The 21,860-nt window shown below is 53.1% G+C and overlaps 1 protein-coding gene across 1 annotated transcript in view; it reads right to left on the bottom strand.

The window, feature by feature from the left end:
- LOC137356256 (zinc finger protein 184-like) overlaps window positions 1-21,860 on the bottom strand; it is a 145,193-nt gene that overhangs the window by 80,012 nt on the left and 43,321 nt on the right. Inside the window, exon 2 of the mRNA XM_068022129.1 lies at window positions 17,577-19,360. Coding sequence (XP_067878230.1) covers window positions 17,604-19,360 — 1,757 coding nt within the window. The 3' untranslated portion in view covers window positions 17,577-17,603. The remainder of the gene's footprint in view (window positions 1-17,576; window positions 19,361-21,860) is intronic.

Raw genomic sequence — 21,860 nt, forward strand, 5'->3', positions numbered from 1 at the left:
CCCGGTGTCTCTCTCTCTCTCTCTCAGTCTGTACCCAGTCTCTCTCTCTCAGTCTTTACCCAGTGTCACTCTCTATCTCTCTCTCCCTCTCTCTCAGTCTGTACCCAGTCTCTCTCTCTCTCTCTCTCTCTCTCAGTCTTTACCCGGTGTCACTCTCTCTCCCTCTCTCTCAGTCTGTACCCAGTCTCTCTCCCTCTCTCTCAGTCTTTACCCGGTGTCTCTCTCTCTCTCTCTCTCTGTCTCCCTCTCTCTCTGTCTGTATCCAGTCTATCTCTCTCTCTCTCAGTCTTTACCCGGTGTCACTCTCTCTCTCTCTCTCTCCCTTTCTCTCAGTCTGTACCCGGTGTCTCTCTCTCTCTCTCAGTCTGTACCCCGTGTCTCTCTCTCTCTCAGTCTGTACCCGCTGTCTCTCTCTCTCTCTCTCCCTCTCAGTCTTTACGCGGTCTCTCTCTCTCTCTTTCTCTCTCTCTCAATCTTTACCCGGTGTCACTCTCTCTCTCTCTCTCTCTCTCCCTCTCTCTCAGTCTGTACCCGGTATCTCTCTCTCTCTCTCTCAGTCTGTACCCTGGCTCTCTCTTTCTCTCTCTCAGTCTGTACCCGGTCTCTCTCTCTCTCTCTCTCTCTCTCTCAGTCTGTACCCGGTGTCTCTCTCTCTATCTGTCTGTACCTGCTGTCTCTCTCTCTCTCTCTCTCAGTCTGTACCCGGTGTCTCTCTCTCTCTCTCTCCCCACAGTCTGTACCCGGTGTCTCTCCCTCTCTCTCTGTCTGTACCCGGTGTCTCTCTCACTCACTCAGTCTGTACCCAGTGTCTCTCTCTCTCTCTCTCAGTCTGTACCCGGTGTCTCACTCTCTCTCTCTCTCTCAGTCTGTACCCGGTGTCTCTCTCTCTCTCGCTGTCTGTACCCGGTGTCTCTCTCTCTCTCTGTCTGTACCCGGTGTCTCTCTCTCTCTCTCAGTCTGTACCCGGTGTCTATCTCTCTCTCTCTCTTTCAGTCTGTACCCGGTCTCTCTCTCTCTCTCAGTCTGTACCCGGTCTCTCTCTCCCAGTCCGTACCCGGTCTCTCTCTCTCACAGTCTGTACCCGGTGTCTCTCTCTCTCTCAGTCTGTACCCGGTGTCTCTCTCTCTCTCTCAGTCTGCACCCGGTCTCTCTCTCTCAGACTGTACCCGGTGTCTCTCTCTCTCTCAGTCTGTACCCGGTGTCGCTCTCTCTCTGTCTCTCCCTCTCAGTCTGTACGCGGTCTCTCTCTCTCTTTCTCTCTCTCTCTCTCTCTCTCAGTCTGTACCCAGTCTCTCAATCTCCCTCTCACAGTCTTTACCCGGTCTCTCGCTCTCTCTCTCAGTCTTTACCCGGTGTCACTCTCTCTCTCTCTCTCAGTCTGTACCCGGTGTCTCTCTCTCAGTCTTTACCCGGTCTCTCTCTCTCTCAGTCTTTACCCGGTGTCACTCTCCTCTCTCCCATTCTCTCAGTCTGCACCCCGTGTCTCTCTCTCTCTCTCTCTCTCAGTCTGTACCCGGTGTCTCTCTCTCTCTCTCCCTCTCACTCTCTCTCTCCCTCTCAGTCTGTACGCGGTCTTTCTCTCTCTCTTTCTCTCTCTCTCTCTCAATCTTTACCCGGTGTCTCTCTCTCTCTCTCTCTCAGTCTGTACCCAGTCTCTCTCTCTCTCTCTCAGTCTTTACCCGGTGTCACTCTCCTCTCTCTCTCCCATTCTCTCAGTCTGTACCCGGTGTCTCTCTCTCTCTCTCTCTCTCTCTCAGTCTGTACCCAGTCTCTCTCTCTCTCTCTCTCTCTCTCTCAGTCTTTACCCGGTGTCACTCTCTCTCTCCCTCTCTCTCAGTCTGTACCCAGTGTCTCTCCCTCTCTCTCAGTCTTTACCCGGTGTCTCTCTCTCTCTCCCTCTCTCTCAGTCTGTATCCAGTCTCTCTCTCTCTCTCTCTCAGTCTTTACCCGGTGTCACTCTCTCTCTCTCTCTCTCTCTCCCTTTCTCTCAGTCTGTACCCGGTGTCTCTCTCTCTCTCTCTCTGTCTGTACCCGGTGTCTCTCTCTCTCTCTCTCTCAGTCTGTACCCGATGTCTCTCTCTCTCTCTCTCAGTCTGTACGCGGTCTCTCTCTCTTTCTCTCTCTCTCAATCTTAACCCGGTGTCTCTCTCTCTCTCTCAGTCTGTACCCAGTCTCTCTCTCTCAGTCTTTACCCGGTCTCTCTCTCTCTCTCTCTCAGTCTTTACCCGGTGTCAGTCTCTCTCTCTCTCTCTCTCAGTCTGTACCCGGTCTCTCCCTCTCAGTCTGTACCCGGTGTCTCTCTCTCTCTCAGTCTGTACCCGGTCTCTCTCTCTCAGTCTGTACCCGATGTCTCTCTCTCTCTCTCTCTCTCTCTCTCAGTCTGTACCCGGTGTCTCTCTCTCTCTCTCTCTCTCTGTACCCGGTGTCGCTCTCTCTCTGTCTCTCCCTCTCAGTCTGTACGCGGTCTCTCTCTCTCTCTTTCTCTCTCTCTCTGTCTCTCTCAGTCTGTACCCAGTCTGTCTCTCTCCCTCTCTCAGTCTTTACCCGGTCTCTCGCTCTCTCTCTCAGTCTTTACCCGGTGTCACTCTCTCTCTCTCAGTCTGTACCCAGTCTCTCTCTCTCTCAGTCTTTACCCGGTCTCTCTCTCTCTCAGTCTTCACCCGGTGTCACTCTCTCTCTCTCTCTCCCTCTCTCTCAGTCTGTACCCAGTCTCTCTCTCTCTCTCAGTCTTTACCCGGTGTCTCTCTCTCTTTCCCTCTCTCTCTCTCCCTCTCAAACTTTACCCGGTGTCTCTCTCTCTCTCTCAGTCTGTACCCAGTCTCTCTCTCTCTCTCTCTCAGTCTTTACCCGGTGTCACTCTCTATCTCTCTCTTCATCTCTCACAGTCTGTACCCAGTCTCTCTCTCTCTCTCAGTCTTTACCCGGTGTCACTCTCTATCTCTCTCTTCCTCTCTCTCAGTCTGTACCCAGTGTCTCTCCCTCTCTCTCAGTGTTTACCCGCTGTCTCTCTCTCTCTCCCTCTCTCTCAGTCTGTATCCAGCCTCTCTCTCTCTCTCTCTCTCAGTCTTTACCCGGTGTCACTCTCTCTCTCTCTCTCTCTCTCTCTCCCTTTCTCTCAGTCTGTACCCGGTGTCTCTTTCTCTCTCTCTCTCTTTGTCTGTACCCGATGTCTCTCTCTCTCTCTCTCAGTCTGTTCGCGGTCTCTCTCTCTCTCTTTCTCTCTCTCTCAATCTTTACCCGATGTCTCTCTCTCTCTCTCAGTCTGTACCCAGTCTCTCTCTCTCTCAGTCTTTACCCGGTGTCACTCTCTCTCTCAGTCTGTACCCGGTATCTCTCTCTCTCTCTCTCAGTCTGTACCCTGGCTCTCTCTTTCTCTCTCTCAGTCTGTACCCGGTCTCTCTCTCTCTCTCTCTCTCTCTCTCAGTCTGTACCCGGTGTCTCTCTCTCTATCTCTCTGTCTGTACCTGCTGTCTCTCTCTCTCTCTCTCAGTCTGTACCCGGTGTCTCTCTCTCTCTCTCTCTCTCAGTCTGTACCCGGTGTCTCTCCCTCTCTCTCTGTCTGTACCCGGTGTCTCTCTCACTCCCTCAGTCTGTACCCAGTGTCTCTCTCTCTCTCTCTCAGTCTGTACCCGGTGTCTCACTCTCTCTCTCTCTCTCAGTCTGTACCCGGTGTCTCTCTCTCTCTCGCTGTCTGTACCCGGTGTCTCTCTCTCTCTCTCTGTCTGTACCCGGTGTCTCTCTCTCTCTCTCTCTCTCAGTCTGTACCCGGTGTCTATCTCTCTCTCTCTCTCTCTCTCTCTCAGTCTGTACCCGGTCTCTCTCTCTCTCTCAGTCTGTACCCGGTCTCTCTCTCCCAGTCCGTACCCGGTCTCTCTCTCTCAGTCTGTACCCGGTGTCTCTCTCTCTCTCAGTCTGTACCCGGTGTCTCTCTCTCTCTCTCAGTCTGTACCCGGTGTCTCTCTCTCTCTCAGTCTGTACCCGGTCTCTCCCTCTCAGTCTGTACCCGGTGTCTCTCTCTCTCTCTCTCTCTCTCAGTCTGTACCCGGTGTCTCTCTCTCTCTCTCTCTCTGTACCCGGTGTCGCTCTCTCTCTGTCTCTCCCTCTCAGTCTGTACGCGGTCTCTCTCTCTCTTTCTCTCTCTCTCTCAGTCTGTACCCAGTCTCTCAATCTCCCTCTCACAGTCTTTACCCGGTCTCTCGCTCTCTCTCTCAGTCTTTACCCGGTGTCACTCTCTCTCTCTCTCTCAGTCTGTACCCAGTCTCTCTCTCTCAGTCTTTACCCGGTCTCTCTCTCTCTCAGTCTTTACCCGGTGTCACTCTCCTCTCTCTCTCCCATTCTCTCAGTCTGTACCCGGTGTCTCTCTCTCTCTCTCTCTCTCAGTCTGTACCCGGTGTCTCTCTCTCTCTCTCTCTCTCTCTCTCCCTCTCACTCTCTCTCTCCCTCTCAGTCTGTACGCGGTCTTTCTCTCTCTCTTTCTCTCTCTCTCTCTCAATCTTTACCCGGTGTCTCTCTCTCTCTCTCTCTCAGTCTTTACCCGGTGTCACTCTCTCTCTCTCTCTCCCTCTCTCTCAGTCTGTACCCAGTCTCTCTCTCTCTCTCAGTCTTTACCCGGTGTCTCTCTCTCTTTCCCTCTCTCTCTCCCTCTCAAACTTTACCCGGTGTCTCTCTCTCTCTCTCAGTCTGTACCCAGTCTCTCTCTCTCTCAGTCTTTACCCGGTGTCACTCTCTATCTCTCTCTTCCTCTCTCTCAGTCTGTACCCAGTCTCTCTCTCTCTCTCAGTCTTTACCCGGTGTCACTCTCTCTCTCCCTCTCTCTCAGTCTGTACCCAGTGTCTCTCCCTCTCTCTCAGTCTTTACCCGGTGTCTCTCTCTCTCTCCCTCTCTCTCAGTCTGTATCCAGTCTCTCTCTCTCTCTCTCTCATTCTTTACCCGGTGTCACTCTCTCTCTCTCTCTCTCTCTCTCCCTTTCTCTCAGTCTGTACCCGGTGTCTCTCTCTCTCTCTCTCTGTCTGTACCCGGTGTCTCTCTCTCTCTCTCTCTCTCTCTCAGTCTGTACCCGATGTCTCTCTCTCTCTCTCAGTCTGTACGCGGTCTCTCTCTCTTTTTCTCTCTCTCAATCTTAACCCGGTGTCTCTCTCTCTCTCTCAGTCTGTACCCAGTCTCTCTCTCTCTCTCTCAGTCTTTACCCGGTCTCTCTCTCTCTCTCTCAGTCTTTACCCGGTGTCAGTCTCTCTCTCTCTCTCTCTCAGTCTGTACCCGGTCTCTCCCTCTCAGTCTGTACCCGGTGTCTCTCTCTCTCTCAGTCTGTACCCGGTCTCTCTCTCTCAGTCTGTATCCAGTCTCTCTCTCTCTCTCTCTCTCAGTCTTTACCCAGTGTCACTCTCTCTCTCTCTCTCCCTCTCTCTCAGTCTGTACCCAGTCTCTCTCTCTCTCTCTCAGTCTTTACCCGGTGTCACTCTCTCTCTCCCTCTCTCTCAGTCTTTACCCAGTCTCTCTCTCTCTCTCAGTCTTTACCCGGTGTCTCTCTCTCTCTCCCTCTCTCTCAGTCTGGATCCAGTCTCTCTCTCTCTCTCTCAGTCTGTACCCGGTGTCTCTCTCTCTCAGTCTGTACCCGCTGTCTCTCTCTCTCTCTCTCTCTCCCTCTCAGTCTGTACGCGGTCTCTCCCTCACTCTTTCTCTCTCTCTCCCTCTCTCAATCTTTACCCGGTGTCTCTCTCTCTTTCTCTCTCTCTCTCTCTCTCTCTCAATCTTTACCCGGTGTCTCTCTCTCTCTCTCTCAGTCTGTACCCAGTCTCTCTCTCTCAGTCTTTACCCAGTGTCACTCTCTATCTCTCTCTCCCTCTCTCTCAGTCTGTACCCAGTCTCTCTCTCTCTCTCTCTCTCAGTCTTTACCCGGTGTCACTCTCTCTCCCTCTCTCTCAGTCTGTACCCAGTCTCTCTCCCTCTCTCTCAGTCTTTACCCGGTGTCTCTCTCTCTCTCTCTCTCTGTCTCCCTCTCTCTCTGTCTGTATCCAGTCTATCTCTCTCTCTCTCAGTCTTTACCCGGTGTCACTCTCTCTCTCTCTCTCTCCCTTTCTCTCAGTCTGTACCCGGTGTCTCTCTCTCTCTCTCAGTCTGTACCCCGTGTCTCTCTCTCTCTCAGTCTGTACCCGCTGTCTCTCTCTCTCTCTCTCCCTCTCAGTCTTTACGCGGTCTCTCTCTCTCTCTTTCTCTCTCTCTCAATCTTTACCCGGTGTCACTCTCTCTCTCTCTCTCTCTCTCCCTCTCTCTCAGTCTGTACCCGGTATCTCTCTCTCTCTCTCTCAGTCTGTACCCTGGCTCTCTCTTTCTCTCTCTCAGTCTGTACCCGGTCTCTCTCTCTCTCTCTCTCTCACTCTCTCAGTCTGTACCCGGTGTCTCTCTCTCTATCTGTCTGTACCTGCTGTCTCTCTCTCTCTCTCTCTCAGTCTGTACCCGGTGTCTCTCTCTCTCTCTCTCCCCTCAGTCTGTACCCGGTGTCTCTCCCTCTCTCTCTGTCTGTACCCGGTGTCTCTCTCACTCACTCAGTCTGTACCCAGTGTCTCTCTCTCTCTCTCTCAGTCTGTACCCGGTGTCTCACTCTCTCTCTCTCTCTCAGTCTGTACCCGGTGTCTCTCTCTCTCTCGCTGTCTGTACCCGGTGTCTCTCTCTCTCTCTGTCTGTACCCGGTGTCTCTCTCTCTCTCTCTCTCTCTCAGTCTGTACCCGGTGTCTATCTCTCTCTCTCTCTCTCAGTCTGTACCCGGTCTCTCTCTCTCTCTCAGTCTGTACCCGCTGTCTCTCTCTCCCAGTCCGTACCCGGTCTCTCTCTCTCAGTCTGTACCCGGTGTCTCTCTCTCTCTCAGTCTGTACCCGGTGTCTCTCTCTCTCTCTCAGTCTGCACCCAGTCTCTCTCTCTCAGACTGTACCCGGTGTCTCTCTCTCTCTCAGTCTGTACCCGGTCTCTCTCTCTCAGTCTGTACCCGATGCCTCTCTCTCTCTCTCTCTCTCAGTCTGTACCCGGTGTCTCTCTCTCTCTCTCTCTCTGTACCCGGTGTCGCTCTCTCTCTGTCTCTCCCTCTCAGTCTGTACGTGGACTCTCTCTCTCTTTCTCTCTCTCTCTCTCTCTCTCTCTCAGTCTGTACCCAGTCTCTCAATCTCCCTCTCACAGTCTTTACCCGGTCTCTCGCTCTCTCTCTCAGTCTTTACCCGGTGTCACTCTCTCTCTCTCTCTCAGTCTGTACCCAGTCTCTCTCTCTCAGTCTTTACCCGGTCTCTCTCTCTCTCAGTCTTTACCCGGTGTCACTCTCCTCTCTCCCATTCTCTCAGTCTGTACCCGGTGTCTCTCTCTCTCTCTCTCTCTCAGTCTGTACCCGGTGTCTCTCTCTCTCTCTCTCTCTCCCTCTCACTCTCTCTCTCCCTCTCAGTCTGTACGCGGTCTTTCTCTCTCTCTTTCTCTCTCTCTCTCTCAATCTTTACCCGGTGTCTCTCTCTCTCTCTCTCTCAGTCTGTACCCAGTCTCTCTCTCTCTCTCTCAGTCTTTACCCGGTGTCACTCTCCTCTCTCTCTCCCATTCTCTCAGTCTGTACCCGGTGTCTCTCTCTCTCTCTCTCTCTCAGTCTGTACCCAGTCTCTCTCTCTCTCTCTCTCTCTCTCTCAGTCTTTACCCGGTGTCACTCTCTCTCTCCCTCTCTCTCAGTCTGTACCCAGTGTCTCTCCCTCTCTCTCAGTCTTTACCCGGTGTCTCTCTCTCTCTCCCTCTCTCTCAGTCTGTATCCAGTCTCTCTCTCTCTCAGTCTTTACCCGGTGTCACTCTCTCTCTCTCTCTCCCTCTCCCTTTCTCTCAGTCTGTACCCGGTGTCTCTCTCTCTCTCTCTCTGTCTGTACCCGGTGTCTCTCTCTCTCTCTCTCTCTCTCTCAGTCTGTACCCGATGTCTCTCTCTCTCTCTCTCAGTCTGTACGCGGTCTCTCTCTCTTTCTCTCTCTCTCAATCTTAACCCGGTGTCTCTCTCTCTCTCTCAGTCTGTACCCAGTCTCTCTCTCTCAGTCTTTACCCGGTCTCTCTCTCTCTCTCTCAGTCTTTACCCGGTGTCAGTCTCTCTCTCTCTCTCTCTCTCAGTCTGTACCCGGTCTCTCCCTCTCAGTCTGTACCCGGTGTCTCTCTCTCTCTCAGTCTGTACCCGGTCTCTCTCTCTCAGTCTGTACCCGATGTCTCTCTCTCTCTCTCTCTCTCTCTCTCTCAGTCTGTACCCGGTGTCTCTCTCTCTCTCTCTGTACCCGGTGTCGCTCTCTCTCTGTCTCTCCCTCTCAGTCTGTATGCGGTCTCTCTCTCTCTCTTTCTCTCTCTCTGTGTCTCTCTCAGTCTGTACCCAGTCTCTCTCTCTCCCTCTCTCAGTCTTTACCCGGTCTCTCGCTCTCTCTCTCAGTCTTTACCCGGTGTCACTCTCTCTCTCTCAGTCTGTACCCAGTCTCTCTCTCTCTCAGTCTTTACCCGGTCTCTCTCTCTCTCAGTCTTCACCCGGTGTCACTCTCTCTCTCTCTCTCCCTCTCTCTCAGTCTGTACCCAGTCTCTCTCTCTCTCTCAGTCTTTACCCGGTGTCTCTCTCTCTTTCCCTCTCTCTCTCTCCCTCTCAAATTTTACCCGGTGTCTCTCTCTCTCTCTCAGTCTGTACCCAGTCTCTCTCTCTCTCTCTCTCAGTCTTTACCCGGTGTCACTCTCTATCTCTCTCTTCATCTCTCACAGTCTGTACCCAGTCTCTCTCTCTCTCTCAGTCTTTACCCGGTGTCACTCTCTATCTCTCTCTTCCTCTCTCTCAGTCTGTACCCAGTGTCTCTCCCTCTCTCTCAGTGTTTACCCGCTGTCTCTCTCTCTCTCCCTCTCTCTCAGTCTGTATCCAGCCTCTCTCTCTCTCTCTCTCAGTCTTTACCCGGTGTCACTCTCTCTCTCTCTCTCTCTCTCCCTTTCTCTCAGTCTGTACCCGGTGTCTCTTTCTCTCCCTCTCTCTTTGTCTGTACCCGATGTCTCTCTCTCTCTCTCTCAGTCTGTTCGCGGTCTCTCTCTCTCTCTTTCTCTCTCTCTCAATCTTTACCCGATGTCTCTCTCTCTCTCTCAGTCTTTACCCGGTGTCACTCTCTCTCTCAGTCTGTACCCGGTATCTCTCTCTCTCTCTCTCAGTCTGTACCCTGGCTCTCTCTTTCTCTCTCTCAGTCTGTACCCGGTCTCTCTCTCTCTCTCTCTCTCTCTCTCAGTCTGTACCCGGTGTCTCTCTCTCTATCTCTCTGTCTGTACCTGCTGTCTCTCTCTCTCTCTCAGTCTGTACCCGGTGTCTCTCTCTCTCTCTCTCTCTCAGTCTGTACCCGGTGTCTCTCCCTCTCTCTCTGTCTGTACCCGGTGTCTCTCTCACTCCCTCAGTCTGTACCCAGTGTCTCTCTCTCTCTCTCTCTCAGTCTGTACCCGGTGTCTCACTCTCTCTCTCTCTCTCAGTCTGTACCCGGTGTCTCTCTCTCTCTCGCTGTCTGTACCCGGTGTCTCTCTCTCTCTCTGTCTGTACCCGGTGTCTCTCTCTCTCTCTCAGTCTGTACCCGGTGTCTATCTCTCTCTCTCTCTCTCTCTCTCTCAGTCTGTACCCGGTCTCTCTCTCTCTCTCAGTCTGTACCCGGTCTCTCTCTCCCAGTCCGTACCCGGTCTCTCTCTCTCAGTCTGTACCCGGTGTCTCTCTCTCTCTCAGTCTGTACCCGGTGTCTCTCTCTCTCTCTCAGTCTGTACCCGGTGTCTCTCTCTCTCTCAGTCTGTACCCGGTCTCTCCCTCTCAGTCTGTACCCGGTGTCTCTCTCTCTCTCTCTCTCTCTCTCAGTCTGTACCCGGTGTCTCTCTCTCTCTCTCTCTCTGTACCCGGTGTCGCTCTCTCTCTGTCTCTCCCTCTCAGTCTGTACGCGGTCTCTCTCTCTCTTTCTCTCTCTCTCTCAGTCTGTACCCAGTCTCTCAATCTCCCTCTCACAGTCTTTACCCGGTCTCTCGCTCTCTCTCTCAGTCTTTACCCGGTGTCACTCTCTCTCTCTCTCTCAGTCTGTACCCAGTCTCTCTCTCTCAGTCTTTACCCGATCTCTCTCTCTCTCAGTCTTTACCCGGTGTCACTCTCCTCTCTCTCTCCCATTCTCTCAGTCTGTACCCGGTGTCTCTCTCTCTCTCTCTCTCTCAGTCTGTACCCGGTGTCTCTCTCTCTCTCTCTCTCTCTCTCTCTCCCTCTCACTCTCTCTCTCCCTCTCAGTCTGTACGCGATCTTTCTCTCTCTCTTTCTCTCTCTCTCTCTCAATCTTTACCCGGTGTCTCTCTCTCTCTCTCTCTCAGTCTTTACCCGGTGTCACTCTCTCTCTCTCTCTCCCTCTCTCTCAGTCTGTACCCAGTCTCTCTCTCTCTCTCAGTCTTTACCCGGTGTCTCTCTCTCTTTCCCTCTCTCTCTCCCTCTCAAACTTTACCCGGTGTCTCTCTCTCTCTCTCAGTCTGTACCCAGTCTCTCTCTCTCTCAGTCTTTACCCGGTGTCACTCTCTATCTCTCTCTTCCTCTCTCTCAGTCTGTACCCAGTCTCTCTCTCTCTCTCTCTCTCTCTCAGTCTTTACCCGGTGTCACTCTCTCTCTCCCTCTCTCTCAGTCTGTACCCAGTGTCTCTCCCTCTCTCTCAGTCTTTACCCGGTGTCTCTCTCTCTCTCCCTCTCTCTCAGTCTGTATCCAGTCTCTCTCTCTCTCTCTCTCAGTCTTTACCCGGTGTCACTCTCTCTCTCTCTCTCTCTCTCTCCCTTTCTCTCAGTCTGTACCCGGTGTCTCTCTCTCTCTCTCTCTGTCTGTACCCGGTGTCTCTCTCTCTCTCTCTCTCTCTCAGTCTGTACCCGATGTCTCTCTCTCTCTCTCAGTCTGTACGCGGTCTCTCTCTCTTTTTCTCTCTCTGAATCTTAACCCGGTGTCTCTCTCTCTCTCTCAGTCTGTACCCAGTCTCTCTCTCTCTCTCTCAGTCTTTACCCGGTCTCTCTCTCTCTCTCTCAGTCTTTACCCGGTGTCAGTCTCTCTCTCTCTCTCTCTCAGTCTGTACCCGGTCTCTCCCTCTCAGTCTGTACCCGGTGTCTCTCTCTCTCTCAGTCTGTACCCGGTCTCTCTCTCTCAGTCTGTACCCGATGTCTCTCTCTCTCTCTCTCTCTCAGTCTGTACCCGGTGTCTCTCTCTCTCTCTCTCTCTCTCTGTACCCGGTGTCGCTCTCTCTCTGTCTCTCCCTCTCAGTCTGTACGCGGTCTCTCTCTCTCTCTTTCTCTCTCTCTCTGTCTCTCTCAGTCTGTACCCAGTCTCTCTCTCTCCCTCTCTCAGTCTTTACCCGGTCTCTCGCTCTCTCTCTCAGTCTTTACCCGGTGTCACTCTCTCTCTCTCTCTCAGTCTGTACCCAGTCTCTCTCTCTCTCAGTCTTTACCCGGTCTCTCTCTCTCTCAGTCTTCACCCGGTGTCACTCTCTCTCTCTCTCTCCCTCTCTCTCAGTCTGTACCCAGTCTCTCTCTCTCTCTCAGTCTTTACCCGGTGTCTCTCTCTCTTTCCCTCTCTCTCTCCCTCTCAAACTTTACCCGGTGTCTCTCTCTCTCTCAGTCTGTACCCAGTCTCTCTCTCTCTCTCTCTCAGTCTTTACCCGGTGTCACTCTCTATCTCTCTCTTCCTCTCTCTCAGTCTGTACCCAGTGTCTCTCCCTCTCTCTCAGTGTTTACCCGGTGTCTCTCTCTCTCTCTCAGTCTTTACCCGGTGTCACTCTCTCTCTCTCTCTCTCTCTCTCCCTTTCTCTCAGTCTGTACCCGGTGTCTCTTTCTCTCTCTCTCTCTTTGTCTGTACCCGATGTCTCTCTCTCTCCCTCTCAGTCTGTACGCGGTCTCTCTTTCTCTCTCTCTCAATCTTTACCCGATGTCTCTCTCTCTCTCTCAGTCTGTACCCAGTCTCTCTCTCTCTCTCTCAGTCTTTACCCGGTGTCACTCTCTCTCTCTCTCTCCCTCTCACTCAGTCTGTACCAGTCTCTCTCTCTCTGAGTCTTTACCCGGTGTCACTCTCTCTCTCCCTCTCTCTCAGTCTGTACCCAGTATCTCTCTCTCTCTCTCAGTCTTTACCCGGTGTCACTCTCTCTCTCTCTCTCTCTCTCTCTCTCAGTCTGTACCTGGTGTCTCTCTCTCTCTCTCAGTCTGTACCCGGTGTCTCTCTCTCTCTCTCTCTCTCTCTCTCTCTCAGTCTGTACCCAGTGTCTCTCTCTCTCTCTCTCTCTCAGTCTGTACCCGGAGTCTCTCTCTCTCTCTCAGTCTGTACCCGGTCTCTCTCTCTCAGTCTGTACCCGGTCTCTCTCTCTCAGTCTGTACCCGGTGTTTCTCTCTCTCTCTCTCTCAGTCTGTACCCGGTGTCTCTCTCTCTCTCTCTCTCAGTCTGTACCCGGTCTCTCTCTCTCTCTCAGTCTGTACCCGGCCTCTCTCTCTCAGTCTGTACCCGGTGTCTCTCTCTCTCTCAGTCTGTACCCGGTGTCTCTCGCTCTCTCTCAGTCCGTACCCAGTCTCTCTCTCTCAGACTGTACCTGGTGTCTCTCTCTCTCTCAGTCTGTACCCGGTCTCTCTCTCTCAGTCTGTACCCGGTGTCTCTCTCTCTCTCAGTCTGTACCCGGTCTCTCTCTCTCTCTCAGTCTGTACCCGATGTCACTCTCTCTCTCTCTCTCTCTCTCTCAGTCTGTACCCGGTGTCTCTCTCTCTCTCTGTCTGTACCTGGTGTCTCTCTCTCTCTGTCTCTCCCTCTCAGTATGTACGCGGTCTCTCTCTCTCTCTTTCTCTCTCTCTCTCTCTCTCTCTCTCAGTCTGTACCCAGTCTCTCTCTCTCTCTCTCTCAGTCTTTACCCGGTCTCTCTCTCTCTCTCTCAGTCTTTACCCGGTGTCACTCTCTCTCTCTCTCTCTCAGTCTGTACCTGGTGTCTCACTCTCTCTCTCTCTCTCTCAGTCTGTACCCGGTGTCTCTCTCTCTCTCTCGCTGTCTCTACCCGGTGTCTCTCTCTCTCTCAGTCTGTACCCAGTCTCTCTCTCTCTCTCTCTCTCTCTCTCAGTCTGTACAAAGTCTCTCTCCATCTCTCTCAGTCTGTACCCGGTGTCTGTCTCTATCTCTCAGTCTGCACCCGGTGTCTCTCTCTCTCTCTCTCTCAGTCTGTACCCGGTGTCTCTCTCTCTCTCTCTCTCAGTCTTTACCCAGTGTCTCTCTCTCTCTCAGTCTGTACCCGGTGTCTCTCTCTCTCTCGCTGTCTGTACCCGGTGTCTCTCTCTCTCTCAGTCTGTACCAGGTCTCTCTCTCTCAGTCTGTACCCGGTCTCTCTCTCTCTCTCTCTCTCTCAGTCTGTACCCGATGTCTCTCTCTCTCTCTCTCTCTCTCAGTCTGTACCCGGTGTCTGTCTCTCTCTCTCTCTCTCAGTCTGTACCCGATGTCTCTCTCTCTCTCTCTCTCTCAGTCTGTACCCGGTCTCTCTCTCTCTCTCTCTCTCAGTCTGTACCCGATGTCTCTCTCTCTCTGTCTCTCCTTCTCAGTCTGAACCCGGTCTCTCTTTCTCAGTCTGTACCCGGTGTCTCACTCTCTCTCAGTCTGTACCCTGTCTCTCTCCCTCTCTCAGTCTGTACCCGATGTCTCTCTCTCTCTCTCTCTCTGTCTGTACGCGGTCTCTCTCTCTCTCTTTCTCTCTCTCTCCCTCAGTCTGTACCCAGTCTCTCTCTCTCTCTCTCAGTCTTTACCCGGTGTCACTCTCTCTCTCTCTCTCCCTCTCTCTCAGTCTGTACCCAGTCTCTCTCTCTCTCAGTCTTTACCCGGTGTCACTCTCTCTCTCTCTCTCCCTCTCTCTCAGTCTGTACCCAGTCTCTCTCTCTCTCTCTCTCTCTCAGTCTTTACCCGGTGTCACTCTCTCTCTCTCTCTCCCTCTCTCTCAGTCTGTACCCAGTCTCTCTCTCTCTCTCTCTCAGTCTTTACCCGGTGTCACTCTCTCTCTCTCAGTCTGTACCCAGTCTCTCTCCCTCTCTCTCAGTCTGTACCCAGTCTCTCTCTCTCTCTCTCTCTCTCTCTCAGTCTTTACCCGGTGTCACTCTCTCTCTCTCTCTCCCTCTCTCTCAGTCTGTACCCAGTCTCTCTCTCTCTCTCTCTCTCTCTCAGTCTTTACCCGGTGTCACTCTCTCTCTCCCTCTCTCTCAGTCTGTACCCAGTCTCTCTCTCTCTCTCTCAGTCTTTACCCGGTGTCTCTCTCTCTCTCTCTCAGTCTGTACCCAGTGTCTCTCTCTCTCTCTCAGTCTGTACCCAGTCTCTCTCTCTCAGTCTTTACCCGGTGTCATTCTCTCTCCCTCTCTCTCAGTCTGTACCCGGTGTCTCTCTCTCCCTCTCTCTCAGTCTGTACCCAGTCTCTCTCTCTCTCTCTCTCACTCTCTCTCAGTCTGTATCCAGTCTCTCTCTCTCTCTCAGTCTGTACCCGCTGTCTCTCTCTCTCTCTCCCTCTCAGTCTGTACGCGGTCTCTCCCTCTCTCTTTCTCTCTCTCTCTCTCTCTCAGTCTGTACCCAGTCTCTCTCTCTCTCTCAGTCTTTACCCGGTGTCACTCTCTCTCTCTCAGTATGTACCCAGTCTCTCTCTCTCTCTCTCTCAATCTGTACCCGATGTCTCTCTCTCTCTCTCAGTCTGTACGCGGTCTCTCTCTCTTTTTCTCTCTCTCAATCTTAACCCGGTGTCTCTCCCTCTCTCTCAGTCTGCACCCAGTCTCTCTCTCTCTCTCTCTCTCTCTCTCAGTCTTTACCCGGTCTCTCTCTCTCTCTCTCAGTCTTTACCCGGTGTCACTCTCTCTCATTCTCTCTTCCTTTCTCTCAGTCTGTACCCGGTGTCTCTCTCTCTCTCTCTCTCAGTCTGTACCCGGTGTCTCTCTCTCTCTCTCAGTCTGTACCCGCTGTCTCTCTCTCTCTCTCTCCCTCTCAGTCTGTACGTGGTCTTTCTCTCTCTCTTTCTCAATCTTTACCCGGTGTCTCTCTCTCTCTCTCAGTCTGTACCCAGTCTCTCTCTCTCTCTCTCAGTCTTTACCCGGTGTCACTCTCTCTCTCTCAGTATGTACCCAGTCTCTCTCTCTCTCTCTCTCAGTCTGTACCCAGTCTCTCTCTCTCTCTCTCAGTCTTTACCCGGTGTCACTCTCTCTCTCTCAGTATGTACCCAGTCTCTCTCTCTCTCTCTCTCAGTCTGTACCCGGTGTTTTTCTCTCTCTCTCTCTCTCTCTCAGTCTGTACCCAGTCTCTCTCTCTCTCTCTCAGTCTGTACCCGGTGTCTCTCTCTCTCTCTCTCTCTCAGTCTTTACCTGGTGTCTCTCTCCTTCTCTCTCTCTCAGTCTGTACCCGGTGTCTCTCTCTCTCTCTCAGTCTTTACCCGGTGTCTCTCTCTCTCTCTCTCTCTCAGTCTGTACCCGGTGTCTCTCTCTCTCTCTCTCTCAGTCTGTATCCGGTGTCTCTCTCTCTCTCGCTGTCTGTACCCGGTGTCTCTCTCTCTCTCAGTCTGTACCCGGTCTCTCTCTCTCAGTCTGTACCCGGTCTCTATCTCTCTCTCTCTCTCTCTCTCTCTCTCAGTCTGTACCCGGCCACTCTCTCTCTCTCTCTCTCTCTCAGTCTGTACCCGCTCTCTCTCTCTCAGTCTGTACCCGCTCTCTCTCTCTCTCTCTCTCAGTCTGTACCCGATGTCTCTCTGTCTCTCTCTGTCTGTACGCGGTCTCTCTCTCTCTCTTTCTCTCTCTCTCTCTCTCTCTCTCTCTCAGTCTGTACCCGGTCTCTCTCTCTCTCTCTCACTCTTTACCCGGTCTCTCTCTCTCTCAGTCTTTACCCAATGTCTCTCTCTCTCTCTCTCTCTCTCTCTCTGTACGCGGTCTCTCTCTCTCTCTCTTTCTCTCTCTCTCTCTCTCTCTCTCAGTCTGTACCCGGTCTCTCTCTCAGTCTTTACCCGGTCTCTCTCTCTCTCTCAGTCTTTACCCGGTGTCACTCTCTCTCTCTCTCTCTCCCTTTCTCTCAGTCTGTACCCGGTGTCTCTCTCTCTCTCTCTCTCTCAGTCTGTACCCGGTGTGTCTCTCTCTCTCTCAGTCTGAACCCGCTGTCTCTCTCTCTCTCTCCCTCTCAGTCTGTACGCGGTCTTTCTCTCTCTCTCTCTCAGTCTTTACCGGGTGTCACTCTCTCTCTCTCTCTCCCTCTCTCTCAGTCTGTACCCAGTCTCTCTCTCTCTCTCTCTCTCTCTCTCAGTCTTTACCCGGTCTCTCTCTCTCTCTCTCAGTCTTTACCCGGTGTCACTCTCTCTCTCCCTCTCTCTCAGTCTGTACCCAGTCTCTCTCTCTCTCTCTCAGTCTTTACCCGGTGTCTCTCTCTCTCTCTCTCAGTCTGTACCCAGTGTCTCTCTCTCTCTCTCAGTCTGCACCCAGTCTCTCTCTCAGTCTTGGCCCGGTGTCATTCTCTCTCCCTCTCTCTCAGTCTGTACCCGGTGTCTCTCTCTCCCTCTCTCTCAGTCTGTACCCAGTCTCTCTCTCTCTCTCTCTCTCCCTCTCTCTCAGTCTGTACCCAGTCTCTCTCTCTCCCTCTGTCTTTACCCGGTGTCACTCTCCCTCTCTCTCAGTCTGTACCCAGTCTCTCTCTCTCTCTCTCTCTGTCTTTACCCGGTGTCTCTCTCTCTCTCTCTCTCCCTCTCTCTCAGTCTGTACCCAGTCTCTCTCCCTCTCTCTCAGTCTGTACCCAGTCTCTCTCTCTCTCTCTCTCTCTCCCTCTCTCTCAGTCTGTACCCAGTCTCTCTCTCTCTCTCTGTCTTTACCCGGTGTCACTCTCCCTCTCTCTCAGTCTGTACCCGGTGTCTCTCTCTCCCTCTCTCTCAGTCTGTACCCAGTCTCTCTCTCTCTCTCTCTCTCTATCTCTCTCTCTCTCTCTCTCTCAGTCTGTACCCAGTCTCTCTCTCTCTCTCTCTCCCTCTCTCTCAGTCTGTACCCAGTCTCTCTCTCTCTCTGTCTTTACCCGGTGTCACTCTCCCTCTCTCACAGTCTGTACCCAGTCTCTCTCTCTCTCCCTCTCTCTCAGTCTGTACCCAGTCTCTCTCTCTCTCTCTCTCTCTCTATCTCTCTCTCTCTCTCTCTCAGTCTGTACCCAGTCTCTCTCTCTCTCTCTCTCTCAGTCTGTACCCAGTCTCTCTCTCTCTCTCTGTCTTTACCCGGTGTCACTCTCCCTCTCTCTCAGTCTGTACCCAGTCTCTCTCTCTCTCCCTCTCTCTCAGTCTGTACCCAGTCTCTCTCTCTCTCTCTCTCTCTCAGTCTGTACCCAGTCTCTCTCTCTCTCTCTCTCTCTCAGTCTGTACCCAGTCTCGCTCTCTCTCTGTGTCTTTACCCGGTGTCACTCTCTCTCTCTCTCTCCCTCTCTTTCAGTCTGTACCCAGTCTCTCTCTCTCTCTCTGTCATTACCCGGTGTCACTCTCCCTCTCTCTCAGTCTGTACCCAGTCTCTCTCTCTCTCCCTCTCTCTCAGTCTGTACCCAGTCTCTCTCTCTCTCTCTCAGTCTGTACCCTGTTTTTACACAGTGAACTGTTTCCTCAGTCACTGGAGGCTGTTGCTTGAACCACTGTAGTCTGAGTAGCTGCCTGCTTGCGGTGAATGTTCTGGTGGGACTGCAGACTCGCCCACTGACGGAAGCTGTCCCCGCAGGTGTCGCAGATGAAAGAGTTGGCGGCCTGCGGCTGGGCCTGTCCCCGGGCCTCCCTCTCCAGTCCTGGTTCCCCGCGGTGCAGCCTCATGTGCCAGCGGAGGTAGTGGGGACGGGTGAAGCCCTTCTTGCAGGCCGGGCAGGTGTAGGCCTCGGGCAGGACATGGCAACGCTGGTGCAGTTGGAGCCGACGCCACTGGCTGAAGCAGCTCCCGCAGGCCCCGCATCGGAAGGGCCGCTGGTGCCCGCCCTGCTCCGAGCCGGGGTGTCTGCCCAACATCTGCCCACAGCGGGGGCACCGGCGGTGGGAGCGGCCGGGGGTGGAGGCCTGGTATTTGGCCTGCGGGCTTGCCGCGGTCGAGGCCTGGCCGCAGCTGGAGCAGGCCTGGCCTGAGGGGCTGGAGTCGGACGAGGGGCCGCAGCCCGACTCCGAGAAGACCCGCTGGCGGACATGCACCCGCTGGTGCTGCTGCAGGGCCTGCGACCGGCTGAAGGAGTCGCCACACACCCCGCAGGTCAGTCGCTGCTCCACGGTGCGGGAGGGCCCCACGGTGGAGGAGCTGGAGAGCCGAGCGATGGAGCAGTTTGGAGGCCCAGTGATGGAGGTCTTGGAGTGCCCATTGATGGAGGAGTCTGAAGGCCCAGCAATGGAGTTATTGGCGAGCCCAGCGACAGCGGAGTTTGAAGGCCCAGCGACGGAAGTGTTGGGGATCCCAGCGATGGAGGTATTGGAGAGCCCAGCGATGGAGGAGTTTGAAGGCCCAGCAATGGAGGTGTTCCTAGCGATGGAGGTGTTGGAGAGCCCAGTCATGGAGGTCTTGGGGAGCCCCGTGATGGAGGTTTTCCCAGTGACGGAGGTGTTGGAGAGCCCAGCGATGGAGGTGGTCCCAGTGACGGAGGTGCTGGAGAGCCCAGCGATGGAGGTGGTCCCAGTGACGGAGGTGTTGGAGAGCCCAGCGACGGAGGTGCTGGAGAGCCCAGCGATGGAGGTGTTCCCAGCGACGGAGGTGTCGGAGAGCCCAGCGATGGAGGAGTTTGAAGGCCCAGCGACGGAGGCTCCAGCCTCTCCTGGCAACTTGAGGCCGGCGTGAACGGGCATGTGCCACTGCAGGAAGCGCTCCTGAGTGAAGCCTTTGCCACAGGCCCGACAGATGAAGGTCTCCCGCAGGCCGTGGCTGCGCTGGTGCTGCATCAGCTGCTCCCGCTGCACAAAGCACCTGCCACACTGGTCACAACGGTAAGTCTCCGCGGCAAAGTGCAGCCGCTGGTGTTGCCGGAAGTTGGCAGCCAGGGCGAATGTTTTACCGCACAGGCCGCACTCGTGGGCCTCCTGCCCGGTGTGTGCCGCCTGGTGCCGAGCGAGCAGAGCGGCCACCGTGAAGCCCTTGCCGCAGACATCGCAGACGGCCAGACGCTCTCCCCTGTTACACTGCTCGTGGGAGGAGACGGCCGCCGACCGGGTGAAGCTCATTTCACCGAACGCCCGCTGCCCGGCGTGGACCCGCAGGTGCTGTTGGAGGGCATGGGAGCGGCTGAAGTGGTCACCACACGTAGCACAGGTGAAGGCCCCCGTGCTCCTCGCAGCCAAGGCAGGGGGTGGCAGAGTCCGTCCATCCCCCTCCATCTCCATTCGGATCTTTAGCAGACCTGTAAAAGCCAAATAAATCACAAACTGACTGTCGCTAATCTCAGGGTACAGCAAGAGCCCAATACTGTGCAGTATTGGGGAAACAGTAACACGGGGGTACGGTATTGGGGGTACAGTAACACAGGGGTATTGGAGGAACAGTAACACGGGGGTACGGTATTGGGGGTACAGTAACACGGGGGTATTGGAGGAACAGTAACACGGGGGTACGGTACTGGGGGAACAGTAACACGGGGGTACGGTATTGGGGGGTACAGTAACACGGGGGTATTGGGGGAACAGTAACATGGGGGTACGGTACTGGGGGTACAGTAACACGGGGATATAGGGGAAACAGTAACAAGGGGGTACGGTATTGGGGGTACAGTAACACGGGGGTATTGGAGGAACAGTAACACGGGGGTACGGTAACACGGGGGTATTGGGGGAACAGTAACACGGGGGTACGGTACTGGGGGAACAGTAACACGGGGGTACGGTATTGGGGGGTACAGTAACACGGGGGTATTGGGGGAACAGTAACATGGGGGTACGGTACTGGGGGTACAGTAACACGGGGATATAGGGGAAACAGTAACAAGGGGGTACGGTATTGGGGGTACAGTAACACGGGGGTATTGGAGGAACAGTAACACGGGGGTACGGTATTGGGGGTACAGTAACACGGGGGTATTGGGGGAACAGTAACACGGGGGTACGGTACTGGGGGAACAGTAACACGGGGGTACGGTATTGGGGGTACAGTAACACGGGGGTATTGGGGGAACAGTAACAAGGGGGTACGGTATTGGGGGTACAGTAACACGGGGGTATTGGGCGAACAGTAACACGGGGGTATTGGGGGAACAGTAACACGGGGGTACGGTATTGGGGGGAACAGTAACACGGGGGTATTGGGGGACAGAGTAATTGATTAGCCTGATCAGTTGTTGTTGTATGTTTACTCTGATAATCAGTTGTTGTATGTTTACTCTGATAATAAGTTGTTGTTGTATGTTTATCCTGATCAGTTGTTGTTGTATGTTTACTCTGATCAGTTGTTGTATGTTTACTCTGATGATCAGTTGTTGTTGTATGTTTACTCTGATCAGTTGTTATTGTATGTTTACTCTGATTATCAGTTGTTGTATGTTTACTCTGATCAGTTGTTGTATGTTTACTCTCAGTTGTTGTATGTTTACTCTGATCAGTTGTTGTATGTTTACTCTGATCAGTTGTTGTTGTATGTTTCCTCTGATGATCAGTTGTTGTATGTTTATTCTCAGTTGTTGTTGTATGTTTACTCTGATCAGTTGTTGTATGTTTACTCTGATGATCAGTTGTTGTTGTATGTTTACTCTGATCAGTTGTTATTGTATGTTTACTCTGATTATCAGTTGTTGTATGTTTACTCTGATCAGTTGTTGTATGTTTACTCTCAGTTGTTGTATGTTTACTCTGATCAGTTGTTGTATGTTTACTCTGATCAGTTGTTTTTGTATGTTTACTCTGATCAGTTGTTGTATGTTTACTCTGATCAGTTGTTGTTGTATGTTTCCTCTGATGATCAGTTGTTGTATGTTTATTCTCAGTTGTTGTTGTATGTTTACTCTGATCAGTTGTTATGTTTACTCTGATGATCAGTTGTCTGTTTACTCTGATCAGTTGTTGTCTGTTTACTCTGATCAGTTGTTGTCTGTTTACTCTGATCAGTTGTTGTCTGTTTACTCTGATAAGTTATTGCTGTCTGTTTACTCTGATTATCAGTTGTTGTTGTATAGCTGATACAAAAGCAGAAAGTGCTAGAAATACTCAGCAGGTCAGGCAGCGTCTGCAAATATGGGCGTGGGAGCAGCTGGGGTGGGGGTGGGGGGGTGGTTGTGTTGAAATGGCCAGTGACCGGAAGCTCGGGGTCATGCTCACGGACTGAGCGGAGGCGTTCCGGAAAGCGGCCACCAGTCTGCGTTTGGTCTCGCCGACGTAGAGGCGACCACATTGTGAGCGGCCCACGCCTCTGTCCTTGGCCACTCCAGCGTTCCAGCGAACATCAACGCAAGCTCGAGGAGCAGCTCCTCATCTTTCCATTTGGCACTCTACGGCCTTGTGGACTCGACATCGTGTTCAGTAACTGCACTCCACAGCCTTGTGGACTCGACATCGAGTTCAGTAACTGCACTCTACAGCCTTCTGGACTGAACATCGAGTTCAGTAACTGCACTCTACAGCCTTGTGGACTCGACATTGAGTTCAGTAACTGCACTCTACAGCCTTCTGGACTGAACATCGAGTTCAGTAACTGCACTCTACAGCCTTGTGGACTGAACATTGAGTTCAGTAACTGCACTCTACAGCCTTGTGGACTGAACATCGAGTTCAGTAACTGCACTCTACAGCCTTGTGGACTCGACATCGAGTTCAGTATCTGCAATCTACAGCCTTCTGGACTGAACATTGAGTTCAGTAACTGCACTCTACAGCCTTGTGGACTGAACATTGAGTTCAGTAACTGCACTCTACAGC

This window comes from Heterodontus francisci, chromosome 45, assembly GCF_036365525.1.
Source record: "Heterodontus francisci isolate sHetFra1 chromosome 45, sHetFra1.hap1, whole genome shotgun sequence".
Classification (NCBI taxonomy): Eukaryota; Metazoa; Chordata; class Chondrichthyes; order Heterodontiformes; family Heterodontidae; genus Heterodontus; species Heterodontus francisci.